The 12,976-nt window shown below is 39.6% G+C and overlaps 1 protein-coding gene across 5 annotated transcripts in view; it reads left to right on the top strand.

The window, feature by feature from the left end:
- The window catches only part of LOC124555183 (integrator complex subunit 12-like), an 84,579-nt gene extending 72,142 nt beyond the window's left edge, over positions 1–12,437 (top strand). For 3 of the 5 annotated variants that reach the window (XM_047129022.1, XM_047129020.1, XM_047129017.1), the window contains exons 6-8: positions 4,440–4,620; positions 11,164–11,295; positions 11,329–12,437. In XM_047129022.1, the coding sequence (XP_046984978.1) occupies positions 4,440–4,620; positions 11,164–11,295; positions 11,329–11,513 (498 nt within the window). In that variant the 3' untranslated portion in view covers positions 11,514–12,437. Of the gene's footprint in view, positions 1–4,439; positions 4,621–11,163; positions 11,299–11,328 lie in introns of all 5 variants that reach the window. The other 2 variants (XM_047129019.1, XM_047129018.1) reach the window with 2 other exon arrangements.
- Positions 12,438–12,976: the final 539 nt, after the last annotated feature.

Raw genomic sequence — 12,976 nt, 5'->3', positions numbered from 1 at the left:
TGGCAACATACACAAATACCTTCTGCCAAACTGTATTGTTAGCACAGTCTACCAATGATCTCCTGAAATGAGTACTATCCAAGTGCGACAAATTATTCTAGGTACCAGCTAGTGGGCAGACAATGAGAAACGTGTTACCATGCCAAAAACATAAAATTTTACTGGGTAATTGTGAGGGAGGGGGGGTCTGTCCAGTGGCCTCACTGTTGTTGAATGTAATCAGCAAAGTCAACATCAAATCATGACAACTGCTCTATAGGTGCATCCAGCCAGGGTGTCATGTATATGGACAGTTAGGACATCACTTAGATTGATATTAATTTTAACCTTATTCCCAGATAGCATCCCAGGGATGCTCTTAGAAGACGTGCTTCACAAAGACTACTTAGTCACAAAACCCATCAGGAGAAGGAATGGGAAAACCTACCTACAGTACCTCCAAGCAGCTTTTTCGCGAGTATCCTTAACTGATGCAGATTGTTAATCTTAACCTGATAAATGTATTGGATAACGACAGTTCTTGCCATCTCTTGATACTGCTGTGAGTGTAACTTGTGCAACTTGTTTTTGTGTAACTTGTGGGTGTCCATAGTTGGAACATTTGTTTTGACATGTGAATGAAGCCTGAGTACTTCAGAAATTTTTGTATGATCTTTTCATGCTCCAGTACCTGTTTTTTCACATGTAATTAAAGTCGAAACTTTTGATCTTGATCTATTTATAACTGAGTTCACAATTCCTCTTCCAACATAAACTTCTCAGAGTTGGAACATATCCTTTCATCCTGCAACCCACCTGGTATCAGATTTTGTAGACCTTATTCTCACTTTAGATTTGCTCTTACCAGTCTCATCCAGCTGAATAGCTCTTCCACCTCCCCAGCCTCACAAATCTATGTGCTTCTATGCCTTTTCTATTTTTTCCTCGTTACAATCTATCCATCTTGTTCATCCACACTATTTCCTTATTGCCCCCCTCCCCATCACCTTGATCATCTCACCACCTGTCCTAACTGAGGTCACCACCTAACTCTGTGAAGGCGAAGTGCCCAAGAATGGGGGTCTTAGCTGATCTACCATAATCAATCATTTCTATATGTGTCTTGCAGCTGTTCCTGCCTTTGTTTTGAAATCTCTCTTTCTAATTAATTTGGAAGATATATAAAATGACCTGGCACTCTGAAACTCATAATTTTTTACTGTCGAGGTCAGTGACATTATATAAACAGAACTATGGGAAAGAATGTACGAATTTTGGACATAATCTTTGACAATAAATTAAGGTGGTTACCACACCTGAAAGACTGGAGGACAAAGTGTGTACAATTTCTCAACATTCTAAAACCTCTCTCTCAAGAAGCTAGACACTGTCCATCATGAAGGCATCAAGTTACCAGTAGCCACCTCTCAGATCAGTCCAGTTTGGAGTAAGTGTAACAGAAACTGGTAAACCACTACTGAAACATGGAGGCACGACAATGCCAGCACGTAAAGTAATACCATTGACATTGCCTCAATCATTGTCATTTAACATGGTTGATTGTACAAAGTCGGAGGGTATATTTTGTAATTGGTTACATTCTGCCAAAAGTTTTTAAATCCGTACTATATAATGCCCCGGGGGTAGGGGACTGGGGCTGGATCCATCAGACTGCATGATTATGAGCCACAAATGAAATCAAATGTTGCTCTGGCTACTATAAATACTCAGTGATTTTAATCTTCATCAAGTGCAAGAAATCTAATTTTTTGATACAGGTTTTCTTTCATATTATTGTTACCTATATTGAGTTGACAAAAATCATGGGTTAGTGATATGCATGTGTACAGATGGTGATAGTATCACATACATAAGGTGTGAAAGGGCAGTGCATTGGTGGAGCTGTTATTTGTACTAAAGTGAGTCATGTGAAAAGATTTCTGCTGTGATTATGGCTGATGACGGAAATTAACAGACTTAGAACACGGAATGATAGTTGGAGCTAGGCGCATGGGATATCCATTTCTGAAATTGTTAGGGAATTCAACATTCTGAGATCCACAGTGTCAAGAGTGCTGAGAATACCAAATTTCAGGCATTACCTCTCTCCATGTACCACACAGTGGCCGACGGCCTTCATGTAATGACAGAGCAGCAGTATTCGCTTGGTTATCAATGCTAACAGACAAGCAACACCAAATGAAATAACTGCAGAAATCAATGTGGGATATACGATGAACATTTCTGTTTGGGCAGCATGGCAAAATTTGGTGTTAATGGGTTATGGCAGCAAATCGATCCATGTGCCTTTGCTTACAGCACGACATCGCCTGCTGTGCTTGTCCTGGGCTCATTATCATATCAGTTGGATTATAGACAACTGCAACACTGTGGCCTGGTCAGATGAGCCTCAATTTCAGTTAGTACGAGCTGATGATGGGGTTAAACTGTGGTGCAGACCCCACAAAGCCACAGACCCAAGCTGTCAACAAGGAACTGTGCAAGCTGTTAGTGGCTCCATAATGATGTGGCCTGTATTTATATGGAAGCAATAATTCATTGGAAATGGTTATGTTCGGCTACTTGGAGACCATTTGTTGTCATTCTTGGACTTTATGTTCCCAGACAATGATGAAAGTTTTGTGGCTGACAGTGTGCCATGTCACCTGGCCACAGTTCTTTGTAATTGGTTTGAAGAACATTCTGGACAATTAAAGTGAATGTTTTGGGCACCCAGATCGCTGGACATGAATCCCTTCGAACATTTGTGGGACGTCATTGACAGGTCAGTTGGTGCACAAAATCCTGCACCAGCAACACTTTTGCAATTATGAATGGTTATAGAGGCAGCATGCCTCAGTATTTCTGCAGGTGTTTCTGACAACTTGTTGAGTCCATGCTACACTGAGTTCCTGCACTACGTCTGGCAGGTGGTGGTCCGACATGATAGTAAGATGTATCCCATGATTATTGTCACCTCAACATATACTGATATGATCATCAGTTCCATTTTTCACCCTAACAATTTTTTATACAGAAATATGGTTGGACCTCACGGTACACGTGCACATGACAATCTATTTAAAAGATATGTCTAGGGAGCCAAATTTCTATCAGAATTACTGCATAGCTGCCTATTTCTGTGTGTACAAGTGCTCTGATAATCTGTCAGGGGATTCCCAGAAACTGGGAAAAATTTGTATTTGAATGAAAACTGGCAGACTCTCAGCAAAACTTGCAACAGATTGAGAGAAAAGTTGTAAAACTATGCTCATCTGGTAGTCCATATAGTTTTAAATGTTGTAGGAAAGTTGTGGTAGAAATTAAATACTTTTGGATTAAAGGAGACCATTTACCAAAAGGCAGACTCAGTGAATTATCACAGAAAAAGAGAACTTGCTAGCCTTCAGAGTAGAGGCTAATTGGCTAATTATTTAATCATTTATGAGCTCTAGTAAAATACACCAGAACAAACACACACACACACACACACACACACACACACACACACACACACACACACACACACAGAGAGAGAGAGAGAGAGAGAGAGAGAGAGAGAGAGAGAGAGAGAGAGAGAGAGAGAGAGAGCGTGCTTAAGCCCCTGCTTAATTCCAACTGGGTGGGGTATGTGGAGGGAGAGGGGGGTGGGAGGCAGGGATAGGGATTGTAGGTGGGTGGTTAATGGCTCGGAGTGAGGTGGCTGGTTTGCCGATTAGGAATGCAGAAGCGAAGGTGGCAAGTATGCGGGCTATGCATGTGATGCACAGTTGTCAGAGCCAGTGTGGAGCGGTGTACACTTTAGGTGACTTGGGGATGTGAATTGAGGGGGGTGACAGGATGTAGGAAGGGTAAACTGTTGCATGGAGGGTGCAGAGACAGTAGGTTACCAAAGGTTGAGGCCAGGACTATTACAAGAGGGGAGGAGAGGGGAGGGGAGGAATCTGCATAGCTCAGGCAAGCTGGTGGTGGATGGAAGGACCCAGATGGCCTGAGTTGTGAACGAACCTTTAAAATTGAGCATGTTGTGCCACCAGGCAGTCAACATTGTGCCTGGCAACAGTTTAGTGGTGGCCATTCATTCTTGTAGACAGCTGGTTGGTGCTCATACGGACATAAAAAGTGTTGCAGTGTTTGCAGCAAAGTTGGTATATGACATGGCTCCTTTCACAGGTGATCTGGCATCTGATGGGGTAGGATAACCAAGTAACAGGACTGAAGTAGGTGCTGGGGGGGGGGGGGGGGGGGGGGGGGTAGATTCAACAGATCTTGCACCTTGGTGGGCCAAGGTAGTCCATATAGTTTGCTCTTCCTTGTGATTTCTTACACTGGTGTGCAATGAACATAATTGTTAATGTGACAGAAATATTTTTTAATATTAGTTTAACTGTAGTTGCCCTACAGGTGAGTAAGCATAATGTTATCCCTTAGAAACAGTTCTAATTTATATCACTTTACAGCCTTTCCAGATGCCAATTAATCAAGCAACTAGCAAAAGTGGCTCTCAAGGCATTGTGGGAATGGCTGGATTAGCAACAAGTATTCAGGCGGCCCATCATTCCAGTAAGCAGACATATGTTGGTGCAGGAGGAAAGCCTAGTCTGGTATCTTCATTTCCTCAAGGGATCAAAACCTTTGGAGGTAATTTTAAGATGTCACAATTGTGGTAAATATGTTCATGAAAATCAAAATATATTAAAAAGTACAACTGTAAAATAATGTGAAGTATGTGTAATTTGTTAGATGAATTTGCACACACTTTACTGGAAGCAAAAAAAGTTGTCCTATCTTTAGGGGCTAGTAAGAGCACCTATAAAAACTAAATGCCATTGACTCAAAGAGGCGCTGACACTGTTCTCAGTGTGTCTTTTGCAACAGCACATAAGTGTGAGGCTCTGCTTTGTTATTAGTGACTGCCTGAGCATACTAATAGGTGTCCTGCCATATGGGTATACCCTGGATCCTGTACATGTCCAGTGAATGAGCAGATGAGGGAAGAAATGGTATGGCTGTGCCTCTTAGTAAGAGTTGGACTTCCCTGAGAATGTGGGATCATTCATAGAATCATTGGAATATAACTGTGATAGTGTGATGAAGGAAGGACAATACTTCAGCCACTACGACAGAAATATTGGTGCACTTGAGTGTGTCAACAGTTCATAGTGACAGTAACAACTAATATACTTAAGATGACTGACATTATTGTGCATGCTTTTTCTGCAGCATTAAAACGCAATATTTACTATGTGTCAGCTAATCTGTGTGCAGTAGAGTTGACAGATGGATGGAATTCCTACTTTATCATCATCGAATCAGCCAGCCATTCCAAGTTAAGGCCACGCTCCCAGAAGGGCTAAGTGGATGAATTGTTCAGCAGAGCCAGCAACATAAAAAACATGGGCTTATACAATATAATATACGTGGTAGTGCTCCATTGTTCTGCTAATATTGTCTCGTCATAACCACATTGAAGTTTAAATCTAATAGCAGGGTCATCAGTGAAGTATAACACTTAATACTGAAGGCATATTTATTACATACACCAACCTACAGTCAGAGCAGAATTGAATTCCTGGACAGAGAGTGCTGCTGTTTATACAAACATAACGTATTCCATAATGTGCTAACTTTCCAAACATAACAAATTTCAAGAAATTTCCAAAAATGATAAATACTAAATAACAAATAATTGTTGGATGTCAGGTTTGAACTGGTGACCCTCAGAACTCCAGCCAGTGACACTAACAACAGTGGCATATCAGTTGCAACAGAGCTCACAACATTGCTCCCTTTCCTGAAGAAACAGCATCCTGTTGTTGGAGATAACAGCACCTTGTATCTAGAGCTTGTCAGTGACCCTCTGTTTCCAGCTCTGGTGGGGACTCACATTCCAGTACTGTCACATCTTCTTCACTATGATGAGCGTTGAAGCTAGCCATTCCCGTGAAGCTTCATGATTGTTGAGTGGGTGTTCAAGGAAAGTGAACGAAAAGCTGGTATCAGCAATCCACATCTCAGGACAGTAGTAGGGCTTCATATGGAGTCATTGACAATGTCTCTGCACTTTCGTCTCCTCAGTAAAGGTAATAATCCTCAACTTCATATGAGACATCCAATGAGTGATGAAGGATATGGTTTGGCCCAAAGTTGGGCTTTTGTAACATTTCTGCATGCCCCATTTTGTGCACAAGCTTTTATGCCATACAAAGTCTTCTGGGCAGTATCCCACTGGCAGATGTTTGGCATTATAGCACTCTTGGACTTTACTGGGTTGAACCTGCAACAGTATATCTCTTATTTTGTCCTCAGGACATTGTGGCACAAAGAATGTTGTTAAACTTGTAGTGTCTTGCTTCACTGTGTTATGTACAAATGTCACAATGGGCAGTATTGTTGCTCAATATCTCTGTCTGATGTCAATGTACAACAAGAGCATATATGCTGAAGTCTTATTAAGGCATTCTGTGAGGCCATTTGTCAGTGGGCGGTGGGTGACTGCCACCCTGTTGGTGATGTTGCAGTGTGAAATTACCTCTGATAAAATTCTGTACCAGTAAACTAGTAACCTTGCAATTTCCAGAGCTTTGGCAGTCCGCACAGCTTTGATGGCAGTGGACTGGGAAGGTAATTTACCCATGGATTCCTTATTGTCAACTTTGGAAACCTCCCCAAGAGGTAGATTCTGATTTTCTGGAATTGCACTACTGCAGGTGGAATTGGAACCAGATCCCCCGGAGGTAATTGCGGTACATGCTTCTGTCACTCGCATTACTTACAGTGGTTCATATAGTGTGTAACAGATTGGTAGAAACCTGGCCAGTGATACCTCAGTCTGATACTGTCTAGATTTTTCCCGAATTGTAGGTGACCGGGTGTTGGAGCATAATGGAGAAACTTTATGATAACTGGCTGTAGATTAACTAGGATGATAAACAACCATTTCCACCCCTATTTTATCACAGATTTTCTTTACAGTGTTCTGTTTATTAACTGGAATTCTCCTTTTGTTGGTTCCTCCTCCTCCTCCTCCTCCTCCTCCTCCTCCAAGGCTTCTGTGGTTCTTAGCAGTGCTGGACTTTCCCTCAATTCAGCAGCGATGCCATACAATGGAACGATGACTGAGATTTCATCCACACTGCTGTTTTCTGTCAAAGAATTCCTTGAAAGACAGTCTGCATCCTAGTGACTGAATTCATTTTTCTATTGCACTGTGACATCTTACTCGAGAAGTGTCAGTGCCCATTTCGCCAGTAAACCTGACTCATTCTTCACTCTAATCAGTTTACATAGAGAATAGTGGTTCATCATAACAGTGAATGGCATGCCAAATAAATACAACCAGAACTTGTTGATGGCCCAAATGACTGCAAGGCCTTCTTCCTTGGTTGTAGAGTAGGTCATCTCGGGCTTCAAGAGTACTCTGGAAGCTCAAGCTACAGTCGTTTCAGCACCTTACTGAATTTGCACTAGAACTGCACCTATCCCATAACTGTTAGTCAGTGTGGTGTTCTGTCTCAACATTCTCATCGTGAAGTGCAAGGATTGGAGATGTTAGCACCTCCTTAAGGGCAAGGAAAGATTTTTCTTTCACCTCATTTCAGGAAAATTTAGCCTCTCCAGTGGGTTTGGCAAGGGATGAATGTTTGTACAGAAGTCCTTTATGAATTGCTAGTAACATGATCATATTCCATGAAACCATTCTCACATCATGAATGTGTTCAGAAGTTGCAAAATCTGACTGCTCTTATTTTTCTCTTGACTGGGATGAGCTCCATTGTTGTTAACTAGGAACCTGAAGAATTTTATTAATTTTTATTTTACTTTTTATTTTTTAAGTACCGATGCTTATTTGCGTGAAACCACTGATCCTATTGCATGACGGTGAATTCTGGTGGCACACTGTGAGGTACTGCTATGAATGTATTGCATTGTGCCAATCACTAACATTCAAAGCTCAGTCAAGACAGAGACCAGGTATGTGATTGTAGGAAATTCTGACAAGTATTTTGTTTGATAATGGCCGTATTGAGGAGATCATTGACAGTGAAAGGAAGTATATCTAAGTTACTGTAATGTACATTTGAGTTTGTGCTACTACTTTTACGACCCCCCCCCCCCCCCCCCTTGCACCAAACCCCGCTCCTCTTCCAAGACATGGATTACAAAATAAAATATTTCGTGTGGAGACGGGTTAGTGGATTTGTACTCCAGGACATTAGGTGTACTCAGATAGATCAAGTAAATTTGGCACATATTTTTGCTGTCAGGAAGTTGCAGCAGCAGGTTGTTGACAGTAAATGGTTCATATGAAGACATGCATGGAAAAACTGCCTAACCTTCCAATGTAAAAACTTAGAGACAAGTGTTGCCTCCTATTGCTGGATACGGGAACTATCAAAAGTGACATTGGTCTCGCCTTTAAATATCCTAATGTTATAGTTAGGGGTGAGACCAATGTCAGTTTTGATAGTTCTCCTGCCCAGCAACAGAGCACAACACTTTTATCTCTATGCTTATACATTTGAGGGTTAGTCACTTTTCCGAGCATGTCTTCATATGGAGGTAATGCCACGGTTCTGTGCATATTGCAATAAATAAATGTCATTCATTTGTTTCTGACTCAGAAAAAAATAATGGAAGGATTTAAAGTTTCCTCTCAATGTAGGGTTAATGCATAGAGCAGTCAGCAAACACACAAACATGGCTGAACAAGTTACTGAGTGGTGGACAGTTTCCTCCTCTGGCACTGACAAGTTTAGCATATACACATGTATGGCTACATTGTCTTAGCTGACCACTTTGTATCCTGCACTTCACATGGTTAGGGTGAGAGGTTCTGTCAAGCGGAGTTGGCGACAGGACGAGCAAGGCAGGGAGGAGGATGGGAAGATGGAGCAGGGGGAGGTGGCAAGTGAAAGAGGATATGAATGTGGCAATGGTGAGTCCATCCTGGTACATGAAGTTAATTATTTTTATGATTTCCATCCAGGAAAGTGAAAAGAAATTTTGATAATTAGATGTCTATGACTGCTCTTACCTTGTAGTGCAATCTGTTTTCATTTGAGCTATCTGCACCAGTTGCCTTTCCTGTTTTTCAAAATAGGTTGTTAAAAAAATGCTGTGTGCAAATTGTCATCTTTCATTTTCTCACTTCCTGTAAACAGCAAACTGTCCTGTCCCTTAATAAGCTTCCAAGTTTTATTTTTTAGTATCCTCCCATATTCTTTTAATTTACTCCAATCATTTTTATTGGTCCACTTTTCTTGCAGCCAGGTAATTTCCTTTATTTTCATCATCATCATCAACACCACCCATTTACCATTCAAGGATGGATAAAGGCAGTCTTTAGACTTCCATATGCATTATGAGCTGTCTTGTATGCATCCATATTTCCAAGTTTGCTGGTGACATCTGTCTACCTACCACTAGGTGGTTGTCAATTTTTTCAACTCTCTTGGAACCAAGCAAAGAACTTCGTTGGTCCACCTACCATTTCTGTACATGAGTAAGTGTTGTCCTCCCTTGATCATTTCCATTATGATCATAATTATTGTTTTTACTCCCGCCTGTTCCCTGATCTGTTTGTTTCCTGTTTCCTAGCCTTCCAAACACGTGTTTCTCAATTGCTTACTGGGCAACTGTCAGTTTTGAAATGGGTTTCACATTAAAAGTCAAAGTCTGACTGCCATAAATCAAACATCTGTTGCAGGTAGAGTGAAATTTATGGAGTGTGTTATGTGTATAATTTGAGCTGTCTGCAGATTCATCCTACAGCTGGTAGTTGTGAAATTATTATTCATTCAGTCTCTGGCAACTATATATAAAAAGCTAATTAAAAGTGAAAATTCATCTTACTATTCTAAAGAAAGGCAGTAATTTTTTCTGAAAACAAAAAAGACCTGAGAACTATAAGGACCTAAGCACAAGCAAATAGTTATGAGAAAAATTGGTGTATGTGAAAAACAAATTTGTAGGCAAACCACCAGTCTCATGTGCGTGACTGTTTTTTAACAAAGTCTCAACATCTTGTATTTATGAATTGTTATTATTATTATTATTATTATTATTATTACTACTATTACTACGATTATTAGTACTACTTTGCTATTACTATTAATTCACAAAAAATTTTATGTGGGCTGGTGACAATAGTGTCTTTGAAGTTGTAAAGTTAACGATTAATGTAAAACGAGAATAGGAACTTAAAGAACAGGTACAAAATGCACCACACTCACAATTATGGCCTATTCCAACACTTCATGGTCCTCATTCTAATTAGTCACATTCTATGACTTGAGATTCAGATAAAACTGTCTGTCCACTTCAGGCATGAAATTAGCTTTAAGTCTTTGTGTTTCAAGGTTGGTATGTCTTCCATTTACATATCAGGGCACTAGATTGTGCAAGCCATCTACAAACTGTGGGAGAAATGGCAAATTGTGGTCTCCTCCACTGTGGTTTTCAGAAAATAGTGGCCTTCCAAACTCTAGTGAAGATTATGATACTTTAAACAACAGTTCGCACAAACCTGTTGAAAACTTCATCCCTGTAAAATTTCTGACATGTTCATTGTTACCATGTACATCAACTTTTGATTTGGTACTGAGGTTAGTAACAATTGTAAAAGTTCGCATCCTCAGCGTCCATTTTACAAACTTGAATGCTGAAACCATGCAAAGTGAAGTTATATTGGAGCATTTCTTCAAGAGCTTGCAGCTTTTATGAAAAAATGGACGCTAGTGTAGCCAGTGAGCATTCCTACAGCAATGAAATTTTGTGCTTTTGGCCCATATAGAAGTGTGTTTCAGAGAAGTTGGTGAGACAGCTTTTCATAAGTGTTCATTTCCACAATGTGGGTCTACAGCACAGATGAAGCTGGTTTGCCATGAGATCAACAGATGTTGGGAACGTGTGTATGTGATAGAATCTTAAAATCAATGGCAGTGTGGTTTAGGCCCTTATGGCTCTCAGTGCCTAAGTTTTAATTTCTTCCGATTATCTTCTTATGTATTTATTAACAGTATCAGTAGTCTTGTATTTTGTGTCTAATGTATTGCTCAGTTTTTGTATCACTAGTAAAATTTGATGAACTTAATAATTAGATGCTATGTGATTATTTTGCCAACCTGAAATATCAGGACAAAGTTCAATGGTTACCTCACAAATGATCACTTTTTGTTTCAGGTTCTCCTGTTTCTGCCTCAGCTTGTATTTCCAAGCAAATGACAGCACAATCTTCATCTGGAACAACCTCTGATTCTAATATTAATTCCATTACTACAATGACATCAACACCTACTGCTGTTAATACAACTGGTGGTGGTGGTGGTGGTGGTGGTGGTGGTGGTGGTGGTGGTGGTGGTGGTGGTGGTGCCGCCGCCGCTGCTGCCACTACTACTACAGCCTCTGCAACTGGATCTTCATCTAAATCATCTGTGGTACCCAAAATAAATGTTATTTCTGCTGACAAAAGACTAGCAAATATGAAGAAGAAAGCTGCAAAACTGCAGGAGAAAAGGAAACATTCAAAATAAAAGTACTATTGATTAATATAATATTAAATTGTTGACAATGTATATGTAATTAGCTTATTTTTATTGCATAATTGTCAATATTGGAACAAGTTACTTGTTCAGTTTCATTTTCTCATGATAGTACAATGCAGTTTGCTTATTCAGCAGTCCACTGCGCTAAGACTGTTCAATGTATAGTTGCCACTTTTAAAAACAGATAAGATCAGACAGGAATTCTTGTTATTTTACTCCCAGCAATGAAATAATTTGCAAGTGTGAATCTTTAGCAGAAACTGAATGTTGTTCTTTCTCTCTGTTTTACAGAACATTTTTAGTTTATATTTTTACAACCAGTGAATAGATTTCCAACCAGTGTACCAAAATAAATGTGAACAATAAATATTAATATCACTCTTTGATGTATGTTATACCACTTCATATATACCTTGCTTTTGAATGTGACTAGTAGTAGTATTGGATTAGTATGTAGGGCATTCCACAGTTTATAGACTGTTTGTAATAACCTTGGAAAATACCACACTTTTTAACACTGATAGATTCGACGTATTTGTTGCCGTATTCTTGCTCTGTAAACCTGGCCTTTCTCTCATCCAATAAATAACATTTGGTCTTGTGCACTACTCTAACTGTATGATATCCAAGTGAATTTTTATCTGTGTAGTGTAATATGTAACATGTGGCCTCATTTAAAAATTAACAAGACATTGGGGAAAAATCGGGAAGTAAGTGCTTAAAATGTAACCTAGTGTTAATTTACGCTAGAAAAATGAGAACAGGAGTTATATTGACTCAGAGATAAGGCATCTGTTAAGGAGTTAGTTCTGGTCATTTCTATCGCATTAAAAAAATTGTTGCAACCAGTACACAGTTTTGATGCACTGGTTGTAAACACATTGACTGTACAGAAAAAATTATCGTGTAAAACAGAGAGAGAGAGAATAATACTCCGTTTCTGCTAAAGATTCACAGACAATTAAATTAGAAACATACTAGCAAGCAGAATAGAGCACAAGATTGTTTGCAATTTACAAGATGGATAAAAAAGGAGGCATATCAAATATATCAGTGTTAACAGTGTGGCATTATCAAGATAATTTCAAGCAGTCCATAGACTACGCAATTGTCTCATATTCCTTTATCAGCTTATACTTTTAATCCAATAACAGTACTATTTACATGTTCTCAAGCAATTAAGTTTTGAGCTCTCATACTTACCAGCTTTTGTCTCCGATATACATGTGTGCTGCTCTTTAATGAAATTGGTGTGAGCCTGTACCAGCACAAATGGGTTTCTTTGGAAAGAGTGAGGTAAATATTTTTGTAAATGAAGTAACAGGTATCACAGGAAATGCCTGATGTTATGGAAGGAGTAAAGTTGAGGCTGATTTCAAGGTATTTAAAATCTCATTTAAATTATTATTAACTGCTATTCTGCATCAATGTATGCATTATTATTATATACC

The sequence above is a fragment of the Schistocerca americana genome, chromosome X (genome assembly GCF_021461395.2).
Source record: "Schistocerca americana isolate TAMUIC-IGC-003095 chromosome X, iqSchAmer2.1, whole genome shotgun sequence".
Classification (NCBI taxonomy): domain Eukaryota; kingdom Metazoa; phylum Arthropoda; class Insecta; order Orthoptera; family Acrididae; genus Schistocerca; species Schistocerca americana.
The sequence above is the reverse complement of the archived record's forward strand: the minus strand, read 5'-3'. Positions and strand labels throughout refer to the sequence as shown.